This window comes from Salvelinus alpinus, chromosome 6 (genome assembly GCF_045679555.1).
Source record: "Salvelinus alpinus chromosome 6, SLU_Salpinus.1, whole genome shotgun sequence".
Taxonomy (NCBI): Eukaryota; Metazoa; Chordata; class Actinopteri; order Salmoniformes; family Salmonidae; genus Salvelinus; species Salvelinus alpinus.
Genome location: NC_092091.1, coordinates 42,329,437 through 42,354,143, shown reverse-complemented (window position 1 = coordinate 42,354,143; position 24,707 = coordinate 42,329,437). Strand labels below are relative to the sequence as shown.

At 41.1% G+C, this 24,707-nt stretch overlaps 1 protein-coding gene across 1 annotated transcript in view; it reads left to right on the top strand.

The window, feature by feature from the left end:
• Positions 1-24,707, top strand: part of LOC139578720 (3',5'-cyclic-AMP phosphodiesterase 4B-like) — a 313,071-nt gene that overhangs the window by 44,740 nt on the left and 243,624 nt on the right. The window contains exon 2 of the mRNA XM_071406684.1: positions 3,719-3,814. Coding sequence (XP_071262785.1) covers positions 3,773-3,814 — 42 coding nt within the window. The 5' untranslated portion in view covers positions 3,719-3,772. The remainder of the gene's footprint in view (positions 1-3,718; positions 3,815-24,707) is intronic.

Genomic DNA, 24,707 nt, shown 5'->3' with positions numbered 1-24,707 from the left:
CATAGCCACAGACAAACACAGCCATTTTCCCAGCCAAAGATAGGAGTCACAAAAAGCAGAAATAGAGATAAAATTAATCACTAACCTTTGATGATCTTCATCAGATGACACTCATAGGACATCATGTTACACAATACATGTATGTTTTGTTCGATAATGTGCATATTTATATCCACAAATCTCAGTTTACATCCAAAATATCAGGAGAAATTGCAGAGAGCAATATCAAATAACAGAAATACTCATCATAAACTTTGATGAAAGATACATGTTTTACATAGAATTAAAGATACACTTGTTCTTAATGCAACCGCTGTGTCAGATTTAAAAAAAATGTTTTACGGAAAAAGCAAACCATGCAATAATCTGAGACGGCGCTCAGATAGAAACAACATTTCTCCGCCATGTTGGAGTCAACAGAAATACGAAATTACATCATAAATATTCCCTTACCTTTGATGATCTTCATCAGAATGCACTCTCAGGAATCCTAGTTCCACAATAAATTGTTGTTTTGTTCGATAATGTCCATTATTTATGTCCAAGTAGCTACTTTTGTTAGCGCGTATAGTACACATATCCAAACGCTCGCGCAGATCCAGGCGAACGTCGGACGGAAACTTCAAAAAGGTATATTACAGGTCGAATAAACTTGTTAAACTAAGTAGAGAATCAATCTTTAGGATGTTGTTATCATAAATATTCAATAACGTTCCAACTGGAGAATTCCTTTGTGTCTCTAGAAGTAATGGAACGCAAGTCGATATCATGTGGAATGCGCATGACCAGGAACTGGCTCCCTGCCAGACCACTGACTCAAACAGCTCCCATCCGGCCCCACATCACAGTAGAAGCTTCATTCAACGTTCTACAGACTGTTGACATGTAGTGGAAGGCGTAGGAAGTGCAAACAGATCCATATCCCACTGGGATTTCAATAGGCGATGAGTTGAAAATCGACCAGCCTCAGAATTCTCACTTCTTGTTTGGATTTTTTCTCAGGTTTTTGCCTGCCATATGAGTTCAGTTATACTCACAGACATCATTCAAACAGTTTTAGAAACTTCAGAGTGTTTTATATCAAATAGTAATAATAATATGCATATATTAGCATCTGGGACAGAGTAGGAGGCAGTTCACTCTGGGCACGCTATTCATCCAACGTGAAAATGCTGCCCCCTATCCTAGAGAAGTTAAGGGTATGGATAGGAAGAAGCACTGTGCTGACCTGTTTGACTTATTGAAGGCTTTCGATACTGTTGACCACTATGTATTGATTCAAAGATTGTCTGCCATCATTATGGATCAGGCGTCATGTAATTGGTTTGAAAATTACTTGACTGACAGGACACATGTTTTTTGGGATGGTGTTATGTCAGGTTTCCTTGATATTGATATTGGGCCTGCTGTTTCAACATAGCACCAAGAACCTGTCTGTCTCCCTGTCCATCTGCCTTTCTCCCGCTTTTCTCACACTCTTTACCCTTTGTAGTGTGTGAAACTACACAATGCCTTGCGAGAACCTGCACAATGTTATCATAATACATTATTTCGATACATTGTCAAAAATTCGGTATTTTCCCACACTCTACCCCAGCCAGGTGCAAATTGGGGGAGGGACACAAATAGCTTTGCATGTGTGGCTCCTTACCACAATCAATCAGTATGGCAAAAATAATCTGCTCAGAGGTTCTTAGAAATACTTTTTGCAGAGAGAGAAGCTAGTGTGGAAAGAGCGTCTTCCACTTTGGAAGATGATGAATTTTCCAAATATGAGGATCATGCCTCTGTCAATTCGGAGTCTGACAGTGATTTGAAAGGAGGGTGAGATTGACACTCAACCAGCCCCAGGACAAGCCCGTCAGCAGCCAGCCCCAGGACCACACCGTCAGCAACCAGCTCATCAGCAGAGAAAGGCAGAAATGTGGTACTCATGTCAAAAAACAGAAATCATAATGGATTACAATGCCACAAAAGGAGGGGCAATTTAGAGAAGCTGGGGACCTGGGTACACTTGGGACATCTCGGCGTACAAGGCGTTTGTCATTTAGATGGCGTTGAACCCAGATTGGAACAGAGGGAAGCTCCAGAGGATACGGCTCTTTCTCGAGGAGCTGGGCAAGGCACTGGTGTGTAGACCAGCCTTAATTTGTGTTCAATGGGGCTCATTTATAATTTTCATAAAATAGTGTATGTAAAATTTGTCCTTCCAATTTGTTCATTTCAAAGCAATAAACATTGATATATGTATGATAAACCTTGTTATATGTATTTGTTTAAGATAATCAAGACATGGGTGAAATAAATCATGTTTATACATTTTATTAAAAAACAAATAGAGGTTTTATTGATAAATGTGATCTAGCAGAGGTAAATGGCAAATATTAACCATGCATGTCTATATGTATGTCTATATTGCTTGTAATTGATATTAGTCAACATCTAAGTATATTTATGTGAATTGTTATGGCTTTGTTTTAAAAACCCAATAATGTTGTGGGTCCATCAGACCTGTGAACATCGGGTGAATAACAAAAACATGAACACCGCACACGGGTTAAGAATTTAAAATGGGCTTATTTTATTGGATTAAGTCATGCCTTTCATTAAAACAGCAGAAAACAAAATCATTCAGTCTACATTCATACCGGTTATAAACTATGGGGATATTGTAACTTGTACGCTGGGAGTCGGGAAGCAAGTACAGGGAGTGACTAATAATAAATAACACAGGGAACAAAACAAGAAACACGAGTAGCGTACAGACATGAAACAGAAAACAATAAGGCTTAGGGAAAGAACCAAAGGGAGTGACATATATAGGGAAGGTAATCAGGCAGGTGATGGAGTCCAGGTGAGTCTGATGAGGCACGTAATGATGGTTACGTGTGCGTAATAAGGAGCAGCCTGGTGACTTCGACGCGCCGGAGAGGGAGTACACGTGACAGATATTGTCTATATGAATGCAGTTGTCTTTGTATTGAAGCCAATAGACGCAGTTTATCATAGCACACTGTGCTTTATTATGGGCGACAAGATCAGCACACGTCACTGCATTCTATATCAGAAAGTAGGCTGGCCCCCTTTGCAATTCCATAGATTGATGCATTGCACTCTGTTTATAAAGCCCTCCTGCATTAACGTCCGCCGTACTTTATTTCATTGCTAACTTATAGACGTATCAATACCCGGTCTCGAGAATGGCGAACTCTCGAGAGCCCTTTGATCTCCACAGAGTTAGTTAAATCTGCCTTTATTTTATTTTTTTGCACCTTACTTGTGGAATAATCTCCAAGCCTCTGTAAAATTGGATGAATTGGTACCTCTAGTGCAATTCAAAAGGCTGATTGGGTACCTTTTTTTACTGAAGAATGTGAATGTTTGTTTTCTATGATTGTGTTTTGTTTTTAATGTATTGATGTGTGTTATGTGTGTGTATATTGGTGTGTTATTGATGTGTATGCAGATCTCATCTGAGAAAGAGACCCTGTTCTCAGTATGACTCCCTGTCAAAATGAAAGGTTAAATAAAACATCTCTCAATAATGGAAACCATCTTGTCTTTTATTTCTATTTCTATAAATGTATATAGTGTCTGTATATTTTATATCAGACACTAAACAACTACACTAACATGTGTCACACAACATCACATGTATGCCCGTGTTCCTCTTTGCAATCTACAACAGTAACACGTGTGTGTGTGTGTGTTGTTCCAGGTGTGTATGTGAAGCGGGCTGCTGTGGAACTGAGCAAGGACTACTCCACGGAAGATGAGGAAGAGCAGAAGTGTGGTGACAGTGTCGCCCAATGATGTAAGTAACGTTTATACAACGTTGAAGTAGTGTTCCAAGAACACTCATTCCCTCTCATCCCCCTTCCCAGAGTGGCTAAGGATAAGTTCCTCACATAATTCAAAAATCTAAAGAAAGGCACAGAAGAGACCGTGGGGGGAGAAAGGGAAAGAAACGTTTTAGAGAAGAATAATACCACTTCAGTAGTCCCCAGTGAGTGAGTGGTAAAAAGCAGGCCTCTGATCAAACCTACAAATAGCTCAGGTTCAGAGCATCAAGTTCCTTGGTGTCCACATCACTAAGGATGCTATTTACAAAACACATCTCTGCAAAAAAAATGTTTTTAATGCACCCTAGCCAATCCAGAGCTCCAGTCAAAGCACATGTTTTCTGTAAAGATGCAAATGTAGGCCAGTCTTAGCTAAAAAAGTATTTTATTTAACAGAAAATATACGTTGCACATAGCCTGCCTGCCCTGTTTGTTATGGATGATAGATGCGGTGAGTGCAGATTGGGTCATCAGCGGCAGTCCCTCGCATTCCAGACCCAACGTGGTGGTAGTGTTGCTCTGTGATCCACTCCAAACTGTCAATGCATAAATTCTTAATGAAAATTGTCGATTTTGCAAGGTAGCTACTCTACCGGCTTCATTCCTGATGAGAAAACTAACTGGAACAAGCTAGCTAACTAGCCAAGTTGCTAGTTAGCTAGCTAGCTTATATTAACCAGTAATATAAAATACGCATAAACTTCTTAAAACGTTAGCTGTCACCTTGAGGCTTGATAGGGCGTAAAGGCAATTTCTATGGGTTAAGGCATCCACATGCTTCCCAGTCGAAACAGTTCGGTGGAGTTTGAGCATATATTTATGTTGTTGTTCTACACACTTTCGTCAGTGATTGGTCAACAGTAGGGATTCAATAAAGTCTGTTGTCATTCAACGAGAGACAACTTGTTTTCATACAAATTCTTTCATTGAAATATACGGCACCAAACATCTTAGATGTAAAATTGCACTAAGATCTCAACGTCAAAAAAACATCTGTAAAGTAGATGCTGGGAGTCGAGAAGCAGGTGGTAAGTTTAATATAACATGGAACAATACAGCGTACGAGTAGCGTCTAGACATGAACAACAGAAACAATAGTGCCTGGGGAAAGAACCTAAGGGAGTGCCAGATAAAGGTGAGCTAATGAGTGAGGTCATGGAGTCCAGGTGTGTTTAATAATGAAGCGCAGGTGCGCGTAATGATGAATGCCAGGTGCGGTGGTTAGTAAACCGGTGACGACGAACGCCGGAGGGAGGGAGCGGGAGTAGACGTGACAACGTCAAACTTAATGACAGATTTCTTGAGTTATCTTAGATTCTTACTATTTTGAGGAAGTGTATACTGGCTACGTTGTCTAAAAATGGACAAACAGTACTATTGCTGCTTTTTTTTCTCCGTTTTCAAGCAAATGTCTTTTAGGGGAGTATGCAGGCACGCTAGGCGCCAGCCGAACTGAAGCATGCTGACGCCTTTAGCAGGACTGTATAGTAGGCCACTCAGGCTTGCTGGCAGGGATAGATCCTCTCCACTCTGTCAGATTACTTAAACACACACACACACACACACACACACACACACACACACACACACACACACACACACACACACACACACACACACACACACACACAGTGGGGTGGAAAGAACAATGTTTGTGTGTGTGGCTTGTTATTGGATTCCAACAAATTTGACCCCAATAATTACTGTGGAATCTGCATCAACAGCAATCTCAGTAAAATCATCTGCAGTATCAAATCCCAAATCAAATCGTATTGGTCACATACACATATTTAGCAGATGTCATTACGGGTGTAGTGAAATGTTGGTTCCTGGCTCCAACAGAGCAGTAGTGTCTAACAATTCACAATAGTACACACAAATCTAAAAGTAAAAGAATAGAATGAAGAAATATATAAATATTAGATCAAGCAATGTCGGAGTGGCATTGACTACAGTATAATAGAATACAGTATATATATATTAGATGAGTAAAGAATTATGTAAACATTATTAAAGTGACTAGTGTTACATTATTAAAGTGGCCAGTGATTCCAAGTCTATGTATATAGGGCAGCAGCCTCTAAGGTGCAGGGTTGTGTAACAGGGTGGAAGCTGGCTAGTAATGGCTATTTAAGTCTGATGGCCTTGAGATAGCTGTTTCAGTCTCTCGGTCCCAGCTTTGATACACCTGTACTGACCTCGCCTTCTGGATGATAGCGTGGTGAACAGGCAGTGGCTCGGGTGGTTGTTGTCCTTGTTTATCTTTTTGGCCTTCCTGTGACATCGGGGCTGTAGGTGTCCTGGAGGGCAGGTAGTTTGCCCCCGGTGATGCGTGGTGCAGACCGCACCACCCTCTGGAGCCCTGCGGTTGCAGGCGGTGCAGTTGCCGTACCAGGTGGTGATACAGCTCGACAGGATGCTCTCAATTATGCATCTGTAAAGGTTTGAGAGTTTTTGGGGCCTAGCCAAGTTTCTTCAGCCTCCTGAGGTTGAAAAGGCGCTTTTGTGCCTTCTTCACCACCCTGTCTGTGTGGGTGGACCATTTCAGATCATCAGTGATGTGTACGCTGAGGAACTTGAAGCTTTCCACCTTCTCCACTGCGGTCCCGTCGATGTGGATAGGGACGTGATCCCTCTGCTGTTTCCTGAAGTCCACGATCAGCACCTTTGTTTTGTTGATGTTGAATGAGAGGTTATTTTCCTGGCACCGCTCTCCCAGGGCCCTCACCTCCTCCCTGTAGGCTCTCTCGTGATTGTTAGTAATCAGGCCTACTACTGTTGTGTCTTCTGCAAACTTGATGATTGAGTTGGAGGCATGCATGACCACGCAGTCATGGGTGAACAGGGAGTACAGGAGGGGGCTGAGTACGCACCCTTGTGGGGCCCGTGTTGAGGATCAGCGAAGTGGAGGTGTTGTTGCCTACCTTCACCAGCTGGGGGCGACCTGTCAGGAAGTCCAGGACCTATTTGCAGAGGGCGGGGTTTAGACCCAGGGCCTGAGCTTAATAATGATCTTCAAGGGTACTATGTTGTTGAATGCTGAGCTATAGTCAATGAACTGCATTCTGACGTTGGTATTCCTCTTGTCCAGATGGGATAGGGCAGTGGGCAGTGCGATAATGATTGCATCGTCTGTGGATCTATTGGGGAGATAAGCAAAATGAATGGGTTTAGGGTGTCAGGTAAGGATGTTATGATCCTTAACCAGCTTCTCAAAGCACTTCATGATGACAGAAGTGGGTGCTATAGTCTTTTAGTTCAGTTACCTTTGCCTTCTTGGGTACAGGAACAACAGTGGACATCTTGAAGCAAGTGGGGACAACAGACTGGGATAGGGAGAGATTGAATATGTCCGTAAACACCCCAGACAGCTGGTCTGCGCCTGCTCTGAGGACTAGGCTACCTGCTGCCCCAACCTTGCCATGGTTTAATGTGGTGGTTCACTCTTTCAGTTTTGCACGAATGCTGCCATTTATCCACGGTTTCTGGTTTGGGTAGGTTTTAAGTCACATTGGGTAGAACATCTCCTATACACTTCCTGATGAACTCAGTCACCGTGTCTGTGTATTCATCGATGTTATTCTCAGAGCCTGCCCGGAACATATTCCAGTCCACGTGATCAAAACAACCTTTCTGATTGGTCAGTCCAGTGTTGAATAGACCTCAGCATGGGTACTTCCTGTTTGAGATTCTGCCAAAATTGAGTCGTGATCAGATTTGCCAGAAGGAGGGTGGGGGAGGGCCTTGTATGCATTTCGAAAAGTTGAGTAACAGTGGTCCAATGTTTTTTCCAGAGCGAGTACTATAATCAATGTGTTGGTAGAACTTCACTAGCGTTTTCCTCAAATTTGTTTTGTTAAAATTTCCCAGCTACAATGAATGTGGCCTCAGGATATGTGGTTTACAGTTTGCATAAAGTCCAGTGTAGTTCGAGGGCTGTCGTGGTACCGACTTGAAATATATACACGGCTGTGACTATAACCGAATAGAATTATCTTGGGAGGTAATACTGTCGGCATTTGATTGTGAGGTATTCTAGGTCAAGTGAACAAAAGGACTTGAGTTTCTGTATGCTATCATAATCACACCATGAGTAGTTAATCATGAAACATACACCCCCACCTTTCTTCTTCCCGGAGAGTTCTTTATTCCTGTCTACGCGATGTACTGAGAACCCAACCGGCTGTATGAACGGGGACAGTATATCCCGAGAGAGTCATGTTTCCGTGAAACAGAGTATGTCTCTCTGAAAGGAGATCCTCGCCCTGAGCTCATCTACTTTTTTGTCCAGAGACTGAACATTAGCGAGTAACATACTCAGAAGCAGTGGATGGTGTGCACGCCTCATGTGGGATTAGAAGTCCACTCCGAATTTCCTCTTCTCCACCGGCTGTGTTTAGGAGCAGCCTCTGGAATAAGTTAAATTGCCCTGGGGGGTACGAACAAAGGATCCAATTTGTGAAAGTCGTATTCCTGGTTGTAATGCTGATGAATTACCGCCACCCTGATATCCCAAAGTTATTTCCGGCTGTATGTAATAACACCCCAAAATTCTGGCCTAATAATGTAAGAAATATATATATATATATATATATTTTTTTAAATACTGCAAAGTTGCTTAGGAGCTGGAAGCAGAACTGACATTCCTGTTGGTGGCATCAACAGTAGACTCCATTTCCGCAGTGAAAACAATGTCCTGAGCAAACATCAAACTGGCTTCTTACCAAAATACTGTATGGCAGACCACATATACACCCTGCACATCCGTATTGACAAACAAAGAAAACCTGTTTTGTTGATTTCAAAAAAAGCTTTTGGACTCAATTTGGCACGAGGGTCTGCTATACAAATGAATGGAAAATGGTGTTGGGGAAAAACATAAAATCAATGCACTGTACACAAACAAGTGTGCAATAAACACGGATTTCTTTCCTCAGGGTCGTGGGGTGAGACAGGGATGCAGCCTGAGCATATACAGTAAATCAATTAATTGGCAAGGGCACTAGAATAGTCTACAGCATCCGGCCTCACACTACTGGACTCGGAAATCAAATGTCTGTTTGCAGATGATCTGGTGCTTCTGTCCCCAACCAAGGAGGGCATACAGCAGCACCTAGATCTTCTGCACAGATTATGTCAGCCTTGGGCCCTGAATCTCAGTAAGACAAAAATAATGGTGTTCCAAAAAAGTTCCAGTAGCCAGGACAACTACAAATTCTATCTAGACGCCGTTGCCCTAGAGCCGTAGTTTCCAAACTTTTTATAGTCCCATACCCCCATAAACGTAACTGACATACCGTGAGCTGTGCCAGGCCCGCCATGTCTGTTGACTCATCCAGCTGTAATGCATGTAATTCACTGGCTTGTATGCGAAGCAGTAATTGTTTCAAAACGTCTCTTGCCATGTCACTGATGCGTCGTGAAACAGTGTTGTTTGATGAAGGCATTGTCTGTATAGTTTTTTGGGCCTTTTACCCCAGCATTGTCCCAGCCATATCCACGGCAGCAGGAAGAATTAAGTCCTCCACAACAGTATGGGGCTTGCCTGTCCGAGCCACTCGGTAGCACACCATATAAGACGCTTTTAACCCCTTCTTATTAAATGGTATCTGTTGCTTTTATACATGTCTTACTACTCGAAAGTAATCTTTATTCTCACTCAAACTCCCGTGGCTTATTTTTCAAATTGTCATGTTTTGTTTCTAATGTCTCCTCAAGAGGGAAGGTTTCCCACGAGAGAGTAACGGTTAATGTGATTGGATGTTAATTATTTGACGAGGCTACTTGTATTTGACATTGTGTTGTTATTTCGCTGAACACTAGATGGTTTAAATGTTATTTTTGGCAGTGAAACTAGGCTACTTAAGCGAGAACAAAACCCTCACCCAAATGTATAGACCTGTTGGAAAATATAAAATGTACTGTTTGAAAACGTGATGAATTTTGTACGTTTTTTTTAATGTGAATCACATTTTTATTTGGCGTACCCCCGACGGCATTGCTTACTTTATTTGGCGTACCCCAGTTTGGGAATACCTGCCCTAGACCACACAAAGAGGTATACATACCTCGGACTAAACCCAATTGCAGAATTCTGCAAAAATATACTTTGTGTACAACGCAAAACCCCAAACAGTGCATGCAGAGCAGACTTAGGAATATACCTGCTAGTTATCAAAATCCAAGTGGGCTTAGATTGCTCTATGTGTGTCAGAGGCGTCACTGGGAAGGAACACTATCCATTTCAATCTAATAGTCAGGATGGAAAACAGTGAGGTGGGTCACTGCACACACAGCCTTCATCAAGCCACTAACCTACCTCATCTATTCCTACCAGGCATACACAATTGTTGCAATATCTCACTCTCTGTAGCCAGATACATACACTCTGCCTCTCGCTGTCCTTGAATGACTCCCTAGCGTGTTTGAGAAGTAAGGATGTCCTATTCTATTATCCTATCCTGTGCTATCCTATTCTATCTGAGGATAGTTTGCAGTAAGTGTGCTACTGCTTCTGTTTTAAGTCTCTGTAGGTCCCTCCACCCTCTCATCACCCAGCTGTATAAGCCATATAACTGTAGTCCGTTAGAGCAGCAGGTCAAACACAACAGATGTTCAGTCTCCAATTAGCAGATTTGGAAGCCGAGAGAGAAAGAAACTCCTCAGTGCCAGTCCAGCCAGCCATCACAGGGCGTTACGTTACAGCCTTATTCAAGGGCACAATGGCCACAAAAGGCATGGATTTTTTTAGGGTGCATTAGGATCCCACAAAGGGGATGCCACTGTGATATTGGAGGCATTATCAAGTGCTTGTCAAATTGTGAATGCGAGACTGATGAAGTGTGTACAGCCTGCGCAAAAAAACTAAGCAGAGCTCATGCCTTTCAAGCATTTTTTTTCAAGTCATTAGAGACGCATTATGCAGTCGTACAATGTAGATGTTCCAAAGGTCTGCATCAGTGGCTTGTAGGCTGTGTGTGGAAGCCAAGAGATGCTAAATGTGTTAAGTACCGTGAGACAGTTATTTGCTTGACAACCACCAGCTGACAAAATTTCGTGACCACCACAGCCCTAGCTGTAACGTAACATTTTTGGGAAAAAGTCAAGGGGTCTGAATACTTTTCGAATGAACTGTAAATGGTCAGAGGATGTGATCTGATGTTCGTTGCTATAGCAACCCCAAAATTTGTTCTGTGCTGATCAAGGTTGGGATAGGTTTTTTTTCTTTTCTTTCTGTTCAAATATATTTATTGAACACACACACACACTAATGGTGTATAGGTATTTTGTAGAAAAGACAAGTAAGTAAATCTTATCTAAACATAAAACAGACAGAAACAAAAAGACCCAGAGTTCTAGGTACAAAGTAAATAATACAAAATAAGACATACAGAACAAGGACAGGTAAACGGAAGGAGGGAAGATGTCATCCCCCCACTGCTCGGATGCCGGGGCAAGCACATGCCATCCAAGGGTAGATTAAAATATTACAATTGAGCGTGCGTTAAAATGTACAAATTCACAGCGCCGACTGGTCCAAGTAAGAGAGGAGAGGCTGCGAGATTTGATCATGTTGATAATTTATTGTTCAGAATATATCTAATTCTTTCTAAGTGTACGGTGTTCGCTGAGCCATAATTTGGTAGAGGGAGCTTCCTTCCTTTTCCAAAACAACAAGATACATTTTTTTTGCTGAAATGAGACTAAGAGATGAGTTGTTTTGGGGAGTTGGTTAATCCGTTTAGGGATTCAGACACTCCTAGGATTACCAAAGCGGGTCTGGGTCAATTGAAGTCTCCAGAACTTCAGAGAGGATCCTAGAAATTACACACCAATAACCATACAAGTTAGAGCATAGGGCAAAGCAGTGGAGTAGTGTTCCCTGCGCAGCCTGACATTTACCACATAGGGGATGGGATAGGTTTTGTAGGGTATTGCAACAGGTGTCCTGTATTCAATTGAACTGATATGTTCACTCCTTGCTGTTACCTTGAAACTATATCCATCATATTGAACAGCAATGTTACTGGTCTGGAGGTATGATAGAAACACATACTGCACACGTTTGAGACTGCCATGTGACATTATTAAATTGTATTCCCTGTTACAGCTCTGCTCCTTTTCATTTGACTTGGCATCAACTCCAACAGCTACATCTTTGGGTTCCATTACAGGGGGATTATGACTGTTCCCTGACAACACCTCTCCTCTTGTCAGACACTGCTGTAGTATTACAGACCAGCTCTTCAGGCTCTGCTGTAGTATTAGAGACCAGGGGCCGGATTCACAAAACATTACTTACGAAAAAACGTAAACTTCTTAAGGAAAAAAAATAAGAAGTTCACAAGATAGTTCACAATTCCTCAAAATGTTCTTAGGAACTTCGTAAATATCTTTAAGAACTTCGTAAATCTTCTTATATGGCATTGACATTAGTGACGTGCTTGAAACCAATAAGTAAGCCTGTGACAGGGATGATAGGATTTTTCACACATTATAGCCATCAGACTAGCTATATCAAAACCAAAAATGGATAACCAAGGAAAGCGCAATAAAACCTTCAGCAAACAACAGCTTGAAGTGATGGTGGAGGAAATAGCAGCCAGGAAAAGGTTAAAATTGAGGAGACTTGATAACTGCGGGGTCACTACAGACCAAAAAGAGAGGATGGGTGAGAATGGCCAAGTCTGTCTCTGCCGTCGGGGGTATGGCAAGGGACAGTGACGCCGTAAAAAATAAGTTGGCTGCTAAGAAGGGAGCTGAGCGACCATTCATGTGGACCAGCTGGAGGTGTCGTCCATGATAGGAGAGACAGACGGTGTTAGAGGGACTGCGCGACCAGTAAGTTAGCTAGCTAACGCGTAATGACATTATAGCAAACATAGCTAGACGTTAACCAAGTTCTTCTTTGCAAATTAACGAGATATCACTAGCTATTTAACACTTTTATATTATTGTTAAATACTAGCTAGCTAGATAATGCATGTTTAATTTGTTTTCTTGCTGCAATTAAATATTTGGTAGCCAACTGTGTCTGGGGCGCAAGAAAACGTTCATGGTTACAAAACTATTCATTAGTCTCAAGACAAGGGTTTTGAGGATTTAAAACTTTTTTAATCTAAAGTTAGGATTTCTTCTTGGAAATGTACTTAACTTCTTTATGATAGGGGGCAGCATTTTCACTTTGGGATGAATAGCGTGCCCAGATTGAACAGCCTCCTACTCTGTCCCAGATGCTAATATATGCATATCATTATTACTATTGGAAAACACTCTGAAGTTTCTAAAACTGTTTGAATGTTGTCTGTGAGTATAACAGAACTCATATGGCAGGCAAAAACCTGAGAAAAAATCCAAACAGGAAGTGAGAATTCTGAGACTGGTTGATGTTAAACTCATCGCCTATTCAATTCCCTGTAATACACTGCTCAAAAAAATAAAGGGAACACTTAAACAACACAATGTAACTCCAAGTCAATCACACTTCTGTGAAATCAAACTGTCCACTTAGGAAGCAACACTGATTGACAATAAATTTCACATGCTGTTGTGCAAAAGGAATAGACAAAAGGTGGAAATTATAGGCAATTAGCAAGACACTCCCAATAAAGGAGTGGTTCTGCAGGTGGTGACCACAGACCACTTCTCAGTTCCTATGCTTCCTGGCTGATGTTTTGGTCACTTTTGAATGCTGGCGGTGCTTTCACTCTAGTGGTAGCATGAGACGGAGTCTACAACCCACACAAGTGGCTCAGGTAGTGCAGCTCATCCAGGATGGCACATCAATGCGAGCTCTGGCACTGCCAGAGCCCTACAAAATGACCTCCAGCAGGCCACAAATGTGCATGTGTCAGCATATGGTCTCACAAGGGGTCTGAGGATCTCATCTCGGTACCTAATGGCAGTAAGGCTACCTCTGGCGAGCACATGGAGGGCTGTGCGGCCCCCCAAAGAAATGCCACCCCACACCATGACTGACCCACCGCCAAACCGGTCATGCTGGAGGGTGTTGCAGGCAGCAGAACGTTCTCCACGGCGTCTCCAGACTCTGTCACGTCTGTCACATGTGCTCATGTGCTCAGTGTGAACCTGCTTTCATCTGTGAAGAGCACAGGGCGCCAGTGGCGAATTTGCCAATCTTGGTGTTCTCTGGCAAATGCCAAACGTCCTGCACGGTGTTGGGCTGTAAGCACAACCCCCACCTGTGGACGTCGGGCCCTCATACCACCCTCATTTTTGACCGTTTGAGCAGACACATGCACATTTGTGGCCTGCTGGAGGTCATTTTGCAGGGCTCTTGCAGTGCTCCTCCTTGCACAAAGGCGGAGGTAGCGGTCCTGCTGCTGGGTTGTTGCCCTCCTACGGCCTCCTCCACGTCTCCTGATGTACTGGCCTGTCTCCTGGTAGCGCCTCCATGCTCTGGACACTACGTTGACAGACACAGCAAACCTTCTTGCCACAGCTCGCAAGAAGCTGTGTGCCATCCTGGATGAGCTGCACTACCTGAGCCACTTGTGTGGGTTGTAGACTCCGTCTCATGCTACCACTAGAGTGAAAGCACCGCCAGCATTCAAAAGTGACCAAAACATCAGCCAGGAAGCATAGGAACTGAGAAGTGGTCTGTGGTCACCACCTGCAGAACCACTCCTTTATTGGGGATGTCTTGCTAATTGCCTATAATTTCCACCTGTTGTCTATTCCATTTGCACAACAGCATGTGAAATTTATTGTCAATCAGTGTTGCTTCCTAAGTGGACAGTTTGATTTCACAGAAGTGTGATTGACTTGGAGTTACATTGTGTTGTTTAAGTGTTCCCTTTATTTTTTTGAGCAGTGTATATGGATCTGTTTGCACTTCCTACGCCTTCCACTAGATGTCAACAGTCTGTAGAACGCTGAATGAAGCCTATACTGTGATGTGGGACCGGATGGGAGGTGTTTGAGTCAGTGGTCTGGCAGATTGCCAGTTCTTGGTCACGCGCATTCCTCATGATATCGCCATGCGTTCCATTACTTATAGAAACTGAAAGGAATTCTCCGGTTGGAACCTTATTGGATATAAATGATAACAACATCCTGAAGATTGATTCTCTACTGAGTTTGACCAGTTTATTCGACTTGTAATATAACTTTTGAAGTTTTCGTCCGACGTTTGCCTGCATCTGCACGAGCGTTTGGACACGTGTACTACACATGCTAGCAATAGTAGCTACTTGGACATAAGTAATGGACGTTATCAAACAAAACAACGATTTATTGTGGAACTAGGATTCATGGCAGTGCATTCTGATGAAGATAATCAAAGGTAAGGGAATATTTATGATGTAATTTCGTATTTCTGTTGACTCCAACATGGCGGAGAAATGTTGTTAAATCTGAGCGCCGTCTCAGATTATTGCATGGTGTGCTTTTTACATAAAGTTTTTTAAAAATCTGACACAGCGGTTGCATTAAGAACAAGTGTATCTTTAATTATGTGTAAAACATGTATCTTTCATCAAAGTTTATGATGAGTATTCCTGTTATTTTACGTGGCTCTGCAATTTCTCCGGATATTTTGGAGGCATTTCTGAACATGGCGCCAATGTAAACCGAGATTTGTGGATATAAATATGCACATTATCGAACAAAACATAAATGTATTGTGTAACATGATGTCCTATGAGTGTCATCTGATGAAGATCATCAAAGGTTAGTGATTCATTTTATCTCTATTTCTGCTTTTTGTGACTCCTATCTTTTGCTGGGAAAATGGCTGTGTTTTTCTGTGGTTATGTACTGAGCTAACATAATTGTTTGGTGTGCTTTCCCCGTGAATCCTTTTTGAAATCAGACATGTTGGCTGGATTCACAACATGTGTAGCTTTAATTTGGTGTCTTTCATGTGTGATTTCATGAAAGATTGATTTTTATAGTAATATATTTGAATTTGGCGCACTGCATTTTTTCTGGCTTTTGGCCAAGTGGGACGCTAACGTCCCACATATCCCAGAGAAGTTAACACATAATTTTCAAGGTTCCTGTTTCTTACCTTTTTTCTTTGGAAGAAACATAGGGAAATTAAGAACATATTTAAATTAAGAACATTTCCAATAACTTTATTGAGGAATAGCAACTTTGCTTAACTTTCCTCATAAGTCTATAGTTAAGGAAAAAATGGCAGTTAAGAAATCTCTTCTTAAACTCTACAGGATCGTGAATTTGTTTTGTGAATTCGGCCCCAGCTCTTTAGGCTCTGCTGTAGTATTACATACCAGCTCTTCAGGCCCTGCTGTAGCACTACAGACTGGCTCCTCTCATCCTTAGCATACATCAGAGGTGTTATGGGATAACAGGAGGATAATGTAGTGATCTTTAAACAGGATATGCTACAGGAGTAGTTCTCTTTTGATCAGGCTTTGATCACATTAAATCTGATATCAAATTATTTTCTTCTAAATTCGGAGAAGCCTGAATTGCCGTCTGACCACCTGCATCCTATGAGTGAGTGAGTAACGTCTTCAAATAAATCTTTCAATCTGTGATATCTAGTCTTGTTTTAGACCTTTGTAACTCCGGTTAAACTCTTTTAAAAAAGGACTGTATCATGTCATCACAGTCTCAAGTGTGACTTCATAGTCTATTTTGCTGCCAGTCACCTCCCATTGGTTCTCTTGAAAACATTCATGCATGGTGAAAAATTAAGACACTCCATAATTGATTGTGGCTGGGCTAACAGTGACAGACATGTAGATCTAGTTCTGCTAGCAGACAGGCAGGCAGGCATAAAAGACAGACAAACATCTAGCTCTCACACATCTAGTTCTCACACCTCAGTGCCAACCTCACCTCCCATTTTATACAAATTGCGAGCTCAGAAAGCTTTTAGAAAGGTAAAATGGAATTCAATCACAAATGTGAAGCGTAATTGAATGAATCCCAGCCTGAAGGTAATGAAATTCTGCTATCCACTCCAGAATGTCTACAGTAGCCACTTTACACCTAAACCAGCCGTTACATCTACCTTAACCTTTTGTCAATAGGGGGAGCTGTTAGCATTATTTTTTTTTTTACATTTCCAAATTAAACTGCCTCGTGCTAAATTCTTGATCGTACAATATGCATATTATTGTTATTATTGGATAGAAAACAGTCTATAGTTTCTATAGGAGTTGAAATTTTGTCTCTGAGTGGTACAGAACAATTTTTACAGCACTTTTCATGACAGGGTTCAGATTTCAGAAATTTTTACCTCTGATCTGGGGTCTGTTTATAAGGCCACAGTGAATGCTATGAAGAAACCGACACTACCTACGTCTTCCTCTGGGTGTCTGTACGTCATCACGTTTTCAATGAACTCGATGGGACGTTCACAGCCATTATAAATGACAAAAATGTACAGAGACCCCTCTTTCTCAACGTGCGCCTCAAGCGTGAAGGCCATCGGACCTGTCTCGTTCCAAATCGTTTTCTAACCAGCTATATTTCTCCGGTCATGTTTTCAGTCGTTATAGTTGTTAAAAACATCATAATGTAGTTAATTTGAAACGTTTTATAGCAATTTATATCCGTTTAGTGCGATTCTGAGGAATTTATTTGTCGTGCACTTTCTAGCTTTGGGAACGTTTCGCGGTCTCGGTCGTTGTTAGTGGACATTTCGAAGGACAGAGGACATCTATCGACCAAAAGACGTTTATAACATAGAAAGGATACATTGCCCAAGAATATGATGGAAGATCAGCTCAAAGTAAGCAATATTTAATATGATAAACCGTGTTTCTGTCGAAATATTTTAAACGCATTTTTCGCCATTTTGTTTTGTATAGCTTCACTTGGCCAACCCTGTATTGAAAAGTAAGGATAATTTTAAAAATGTAAATCAGCGGTTGCATTAAGAACTAATTTGTCTTTCGATTCCTGTCAACCCTGTATTTTTTAGTCAAGTATATGATTAGCTTTTAATTAAACTAGATCACTCTGATAGATGACGTCAGACATATTGAGGCTTGATTTCCTAGTATTTTCATTGTGTAACCACGGTTTTGTATGGCTAAATATGCACCTTTTCGAACAAACTGTATATGTATGTTGTAAAATGATGTTACAGGAGTGTCATCGGAAGAATTCTGAGAAGGTTAGTGAAAAAATTAATATCTTTTGGCGGTGATTACGTTATAGCACTCTTTGGCTGGAATCGATGCTCTGGTAACGTTTTCACATGTAGTATGCTAACTTATCGATTTATTGTGTTTTCGCTGTAAAACGCTTAGAAAATCTGAAATATTGTCTGGAATCACAAGATCTGGGTCTTTCCATTGCTATGCTTTGTCTATTCTTATGAAATGTTTTATGATGAGTAAATTGGTCATACACGTTGCTCTATCTAGTAATTCTAGTGGATTTGTGATGGTCGGTGCAATTGTAAACTGTGATTTCTACCTGAAATATGCACTTTTTTCTAACAAAAACTATCCTATACCATGAATATGTTATCAGACTGTCATCTGATGGTTTTTTTTATAGGTTATTGGCTATCAATATCTTAGTTGAGCCGAATTGGTGATAGCACCTGAAGGAGTAAGAAACTGATGGAGTTAGAATAGTGGTGTATTTTGCTAACGTGTTTAGCTAATAGATTTACATATTTTGTCTTCCCTGTAAAACATTTTAAAAATCTGAAATGGTGGCTTTATTCACAAGATCTGTATCTTTCATCTGGTGTCTTGGACTTGTGATTTAATGATATTTAGATGCTACTATCTACTTCTGAAGCTATGCTATCTATGCTAATCAGTGTGTGGGGGGTGGGGGGTGCTCCCGGATCCGGGTTTCTGAGGCAGTAAAAGTTAACTGTATTATATTCCCTCATAGCCTGCTTTGAATGGTGGTGGAGTGAAGATCAATATACAGTATAATTAATATAAAAGCAATGTACTGAGTATTTGATCACAAATGTTTACCTAATGGGTGATTTTGCAACTACGGGCACTTTTGATATTTCTTATAAAAAAATAAGTATGTTTCTTTACAACTACGAAAAAATGTAACAGAAAGTCTAATTTTGTCAGGAACCATAAACTGGTATTGACTGTGACCAATATACTGTACGGTCACAGTCACTACCAGTTTTTACTCAGTTTTCCTAAAACACCTTCTGCCGATGTCAGCACCATCACATTAAACATTCAACTTAAAAAAAAAACCTGAATGACAAACAAATGGGGTTTTGGATTATTTGGTTTCTCTGTCTATAGGATTGGTACTACCACATTTAAAAATCTTTATTTGAATTGAATAAATATGAGCCTGCACTGGCTGTCATTGTATACCTGCATGGAGCCTACCATCAACAATGCAATTTCTTGTTGAAATTAAAGTGGTTGGACAACGGTGTTTTACACTTGAAGACCGAAGTGTGATATTTAACGTGTAAAAAAAAAGGTTTAAGAAATATATTTACATTGTGGTGGTAATGACGGTTTGGTGGTAATGACAGGTTTATGGTAAATTGCATTGGCTGTTAAAAACAAGTGGGTAGAATGGGATAATTACAATATCATTGATTGCTATAAAAACATTAAAATATCATTTGATAAGCAGTATTGAGCAGGGGTTTGCTACTTTTATGCAAAAGTTATACAACGGTCACTACTTTCTGATGGTAATAACCTGGAAATTATCATTACCGACACAATTTAAGGTGATAATGAGTGTTGGTAATAACAATTTGCTAAATGTTGGGATTTAACTGCCAGGCCATAAGATTTACTTGGTTAATATGATCATTTAAAAGTTCAACCAAAACATGAGATGAGCTATAGACATTGCAGAAGACAAATATTCTCTTATGACATATTCAAAGTGACTTTCCTTGAAGGTGGAAAAGTCATACATGTCATATCCTTGTTCTCCACTGTCACTTCCCATGTGCACATAAAAAATATAGCTTTCATTTATGCATTACATATTTTTTAATAATCAAAAATGTTTGATGAAATACATAACAGAAGATCAAAAGTCAGTGTGGTTAATTGCCAGAAATATATATTTTTTTATCCCAAAAACATTTGAAAAATGAAAAAATAAGTGTAAGCTTAATCCCTCTAATTGTAAAATTACCCATATATTGATTTGACACTGTTTTATGGGCTGATCAGAAAAGGGCTGTGAAAGATCATATAGCCACAGGTGCTGCAATAGAGTGTGACAGAGAAAGAGTGTGGTGTGTGATTGAGTGTGTACATGCGTGCCTGCATGCCTGTGTGTGTGTTCATTCAGACTGACTGCTTGTAAGCATTCATCACTCCTGCTCTGAGGGGTGTATATAAATCACAGGAGATATCCCCCTTCAGACAAAAACCTATAGTACATTATAAATTATTAAGCTTAGATAATTGGGTCGATTTGTCTTTTTTAAATTATTCGACCCACAACGTCTTGATAGTTTTTAAATAATGGCCCACTTGGTAATGTACTCAGATATCAGTGCTATTTGATGACCTGGGTATGTGTGCAAGAGAGAGGAGACTAGACACAGTGGGTGTTTATCAATATTATTATGTTTATTAGGATCCCCATAAGCTACTGTACATGTAGCCACTACTCTTCCAAGAGTCCACACAAAACGTCCAAATACATACGCATACTACCGTGCTCTGAGCTCGCAAATTGGAACACGGAAGGGTAGAAGCATGAGCCTAAATCAAAAGTATGCGAAACGGAGCACAGAGGGCAGTTCTCGGATGCGTACTCCGTTTGAACACATTTCGAAGCATGCGTCGATGCTTCAACTACAGATAAACTCTGACTTCGAAATGAAAGTGTTGCCCATTCCCATCTCATATGTTGCCTGACTACAATGTGTGTATACTGTAGATAGAGCTCCAGGACAACCTAGAGAGGATGAGAAAGGGTGTCTGTCTTAGAAGAAAGTTGGTTACTCATAAGTCTATATTAAGATTTCTATCTATCCATTTCAAACGGATTGAAAATAGTTGATAATTCATCTGAAATTCACTTAGACTTTATTAATATCCGTTTATAAAAAATAAAAAAAACACACCGTTTGTTGCCAACTTCTGAATATTTTAGCGGCTTTAACTGGCAGTTGATTGAACATTTTCTCTAATCGCGATTTAAGTGGAACACAGTCTTGGAATAGCCATCTGAAGACACTTTTTACTACTCTCTTATGAAGCCTACTGTCACTCATGTACATAACTGTGCTGTCATACACAAACACTGCTGTGCTTTTCTACACACAATGGGGTAAAAACACATGGTACTGGTATGGCATTTTCTCTATTCACAAACACACAGCTTCCCTCAATCCCAATCACTGTCATCCTTAAATGGGAGAGGCACATCTGGTGCTTCTGTCTCCACCGTATTTTCATTTTAGTCACCCAGCACAAAAGCCCTGAAACAACAAGCCTCTGATTTCAATCTGAATGTGTGTGTGTAATGTGTGTCAGTTTCGCCTCCAATATGTGGCCAGGTGGGCCACAGCCACCCTGATACAATCGCTGGCCCCCCCTCGCGAGTCGCATATGTATATTATGCTTCTGAGTATGCATCATATGCTTCTGATATTTTACATGAGGTACTATTCATTTAAATCAATAATGTATATTTTTCATAATGGTTCATGTGAAAGAAAACAACAAATGCATAGCCAGCCAGCTGCTTTTGACCGAACCCTGTCCCCCCTCCCCCTTGCCTGCTGCTGCACAGTGCACTGCCAGATGGCAGTCTGCCTCATGGACAGCAGCAGCTGAGCTCAGCCTCGTGTCTCTGGTGGCATCATCGGAAGCTAGCCTAGCTGGCGGCTGCTTGCAGAGTTGAGACCACCAGACTGCTAACGGGTAAAGTCATACAATGCTACTTATAGTAAAAAAAGAAAAAATTGTATTCAGTAAACTGTTTTTTTTTTGGTTGACGGTGTCGAATTACCTAGCTAGCTAAGTTAGCAAGTTAAATGAGGTATTGGGGGGGGGGCTTAGCTAGCTAGTTTAGTTAGCTAAACTATATTTAGAGTTATCGTAGGTTTCTAGAACGATTTTAAACCACCTGAGGAACTTAGGACTGCCAGAGCATCTAGCTAGCTGACGCTATGCGCTGGTATAGCGTTAGCTTACTAGCTACAATTAGTCACTGTAGTCATGTAAATGTGCAGACAATGACGAGAAAGTCCACGGATCTCTCTTCTTTAAGAAAAGTAGTACAGGGGGGACGCAGCCGACGGGAGCAGCAGCAGAGGGTTAACGTCAGTGAGGATGCAGTCGAAGAAGTGCGGAACAGGTAGCAACAGTCAGAGGTTGACAATCAAGTGAGGCAGGACTCAGCTAGAGCTATTCAACAGAGCTATTCAACACGTTCCTGGACAGGTGAAGTTATGACGGTGTGACAGTGCCCCTGATAATGAAATGGATGGCTAGAGAGTAACGTTATCTGGATAAATGTATGGTTATAGCGTGTCCACATTGCGTTATGAGTCATGACATAATCACATAAAGCCTTCTGATTCATTTTTATTGGTAGTGGAGTTTGAATAGAATTGTCTATAGGCCGATATTACAAATGTAATCGGTAATTACTATGGAGAGGGGCTAGCACCTCATATTAATAATATTTTTTTTAAATAAAATCAGAATAATTGATTTTGCCTTGTTTCATGCTAGATATATCCCAGTCAAGAGCAGAGGGGCCCAAACAGCCACATCTGAAGTTTTTCCCCCTGACCATTCAGGGAGATAGAAGACGGGGCTTCATGAATGAGTGGTACAATACGCATAAATGGCTGGAATACTCTCAGAGTAAAGACTCTGCCTACTGCTATACCTGTAGGCACTTCAGTCTCCCCTCCTGTTACGAGAATTATGTTCTCATGTTCATTAACCAATTAAATTAAATTACTCAGTCTGCTATATCAGGATTTGTAGGATACTGATAGAAATGAAAACAGACAGAGGCCCAGTCTACAATAGTTAAATGTTTATTCACGGAACGTTCTGGTGTGCACAGTACAAAGACCTGCATTTTATACTGACTTCTCACGCACACACATTCACGCAACCATACGCACACACATTCACACAAACATACGCACACACATTCACACAAACATACGCACACAATGTCCTGCTACGCACACACTGTCTCACTACCCAGCCGACAGAGATTAGGGGAGTCCGTGAGAATAGCTTCTTCCCGCCCTCCCCCAAGATAGGGAGAGACCTGGGAAGTTCTCAGTGCCCCAGCCAAGGTTGGCACCGAATCTTGCTCAGACAGTCTGTTATCAAGATACTAGACATATTGTCACCAAAACATTAATTCTGACTAAGAACTACACCCCAGGATATATTATTCTACTGACTAAAACCACACACAGCATTAAAATAATCTAATGATTCTAATCAATTTCATACATGCATTAAAATAATCTAATGATTCTAATCAATTTCATACAATCATATGGTTTCAGAGTTATGGTTTCAGAGTGTAATATTCTAATAATTTATTAAAACATATCCCATTATCACCTCCTCAGGTGTGTCAGTGTTTAAATCTGAAGAGAGGTTCAAACATTTGGGAAAAAAAGTAACTGACAAAGATGGGGGATTTGTAGGCCATGCCAAATCAGAATCACATACTAATGCCATGTTAGCATGGGCAGAATATGAAAAGTTGACTGCAAGCAAATGCTCCCTCTCAGCCTCCTTAAATGCCGAATATAATATTTGAGAGAGGAAATAGAGAGTACATTAAAACTGTTGGAGAAACCCTGCTCCTCACAGCTACGCACAACGTTGCACAGAGAGCACAAAGAAACGGAAGGTCAGAATAAAGGACATTTCCTCTACTTTGGAACTGCAAGCCAAGCATGATCACACAGTCAAAAGAAAAATGACAAGTCAAAGAAATGCAACATCCCATGGGCATAGTACACAAAACAAAATAATTGATTGCCTGGCTGAAATGGTCCGCGCCTCAATAATTAGTGAAGTTGCACAAAGTGAGGCTTTCAGCGTGTACGGTCGACGAGACAAGACATTAGCAAGAAGGAACAGATGTCCTTTGTAATTCGATAATATTACAATGGGTCAATATGCCTGGATGCTGCAGCACTTTCACAGGCTTGTGTACAAATACTGCCGAAGTATGGCCTTGACTACAGAAACCACCTAGTAGGGCAAGAAATGATGGTGCCTCTTTCATGAGCGGAAAGAACACAGGTGTGCAAGCACGCATTAAATCAGAGGCCCCATTAGCTTTTTATGTTCACTCCAATGCACATTGCTTACATTTAATATTAGTTGACAGTATGAAATGCATCCGTGAAGCCTATTGTTTCTTTTCTCTTTTGCAGAAACTGTATGTCTTTGTGTCAAGGTCATATGTGCACCAAAGGTGGCTAGAGGTACAGAGGGAGATGTTTCAGGGGCCCCCGAGAGAGTTACAAAGGCTGACAGACACGGTGGGCGTGTAGGTACAATGCTTGCAAGACAGTGAGGGACAGACTGCCAGCCATCATATGTCTACTGAAATGGTGACAGAGCTGTAGAGGCAAGAGGTCTATTAGCCCAGATAGATCTAAAGTTCGTTGGCCTCCTTGTAACGTTCACCAATGTTTTTTGGTGAGATAAAAACATCGGTCAGATATTTTTGCAGTCCCCACAACTCAATTTGGGCATGGCTGTTACCCTTGTTGATATATTGAACAGTTAGAGAGAGTGAATGAGATTTGGGACAATACTGTGACCCTTACTGAGCAATGCAACGTCGGTGTTGCACCTCCAGGCCCTCCAGGGCGTCAGGTCACACCAAGCTCTAGGCTTGAAGGGTATTACATTTCCACTCCCAATAGTTCAAAGACAGGTCAACACA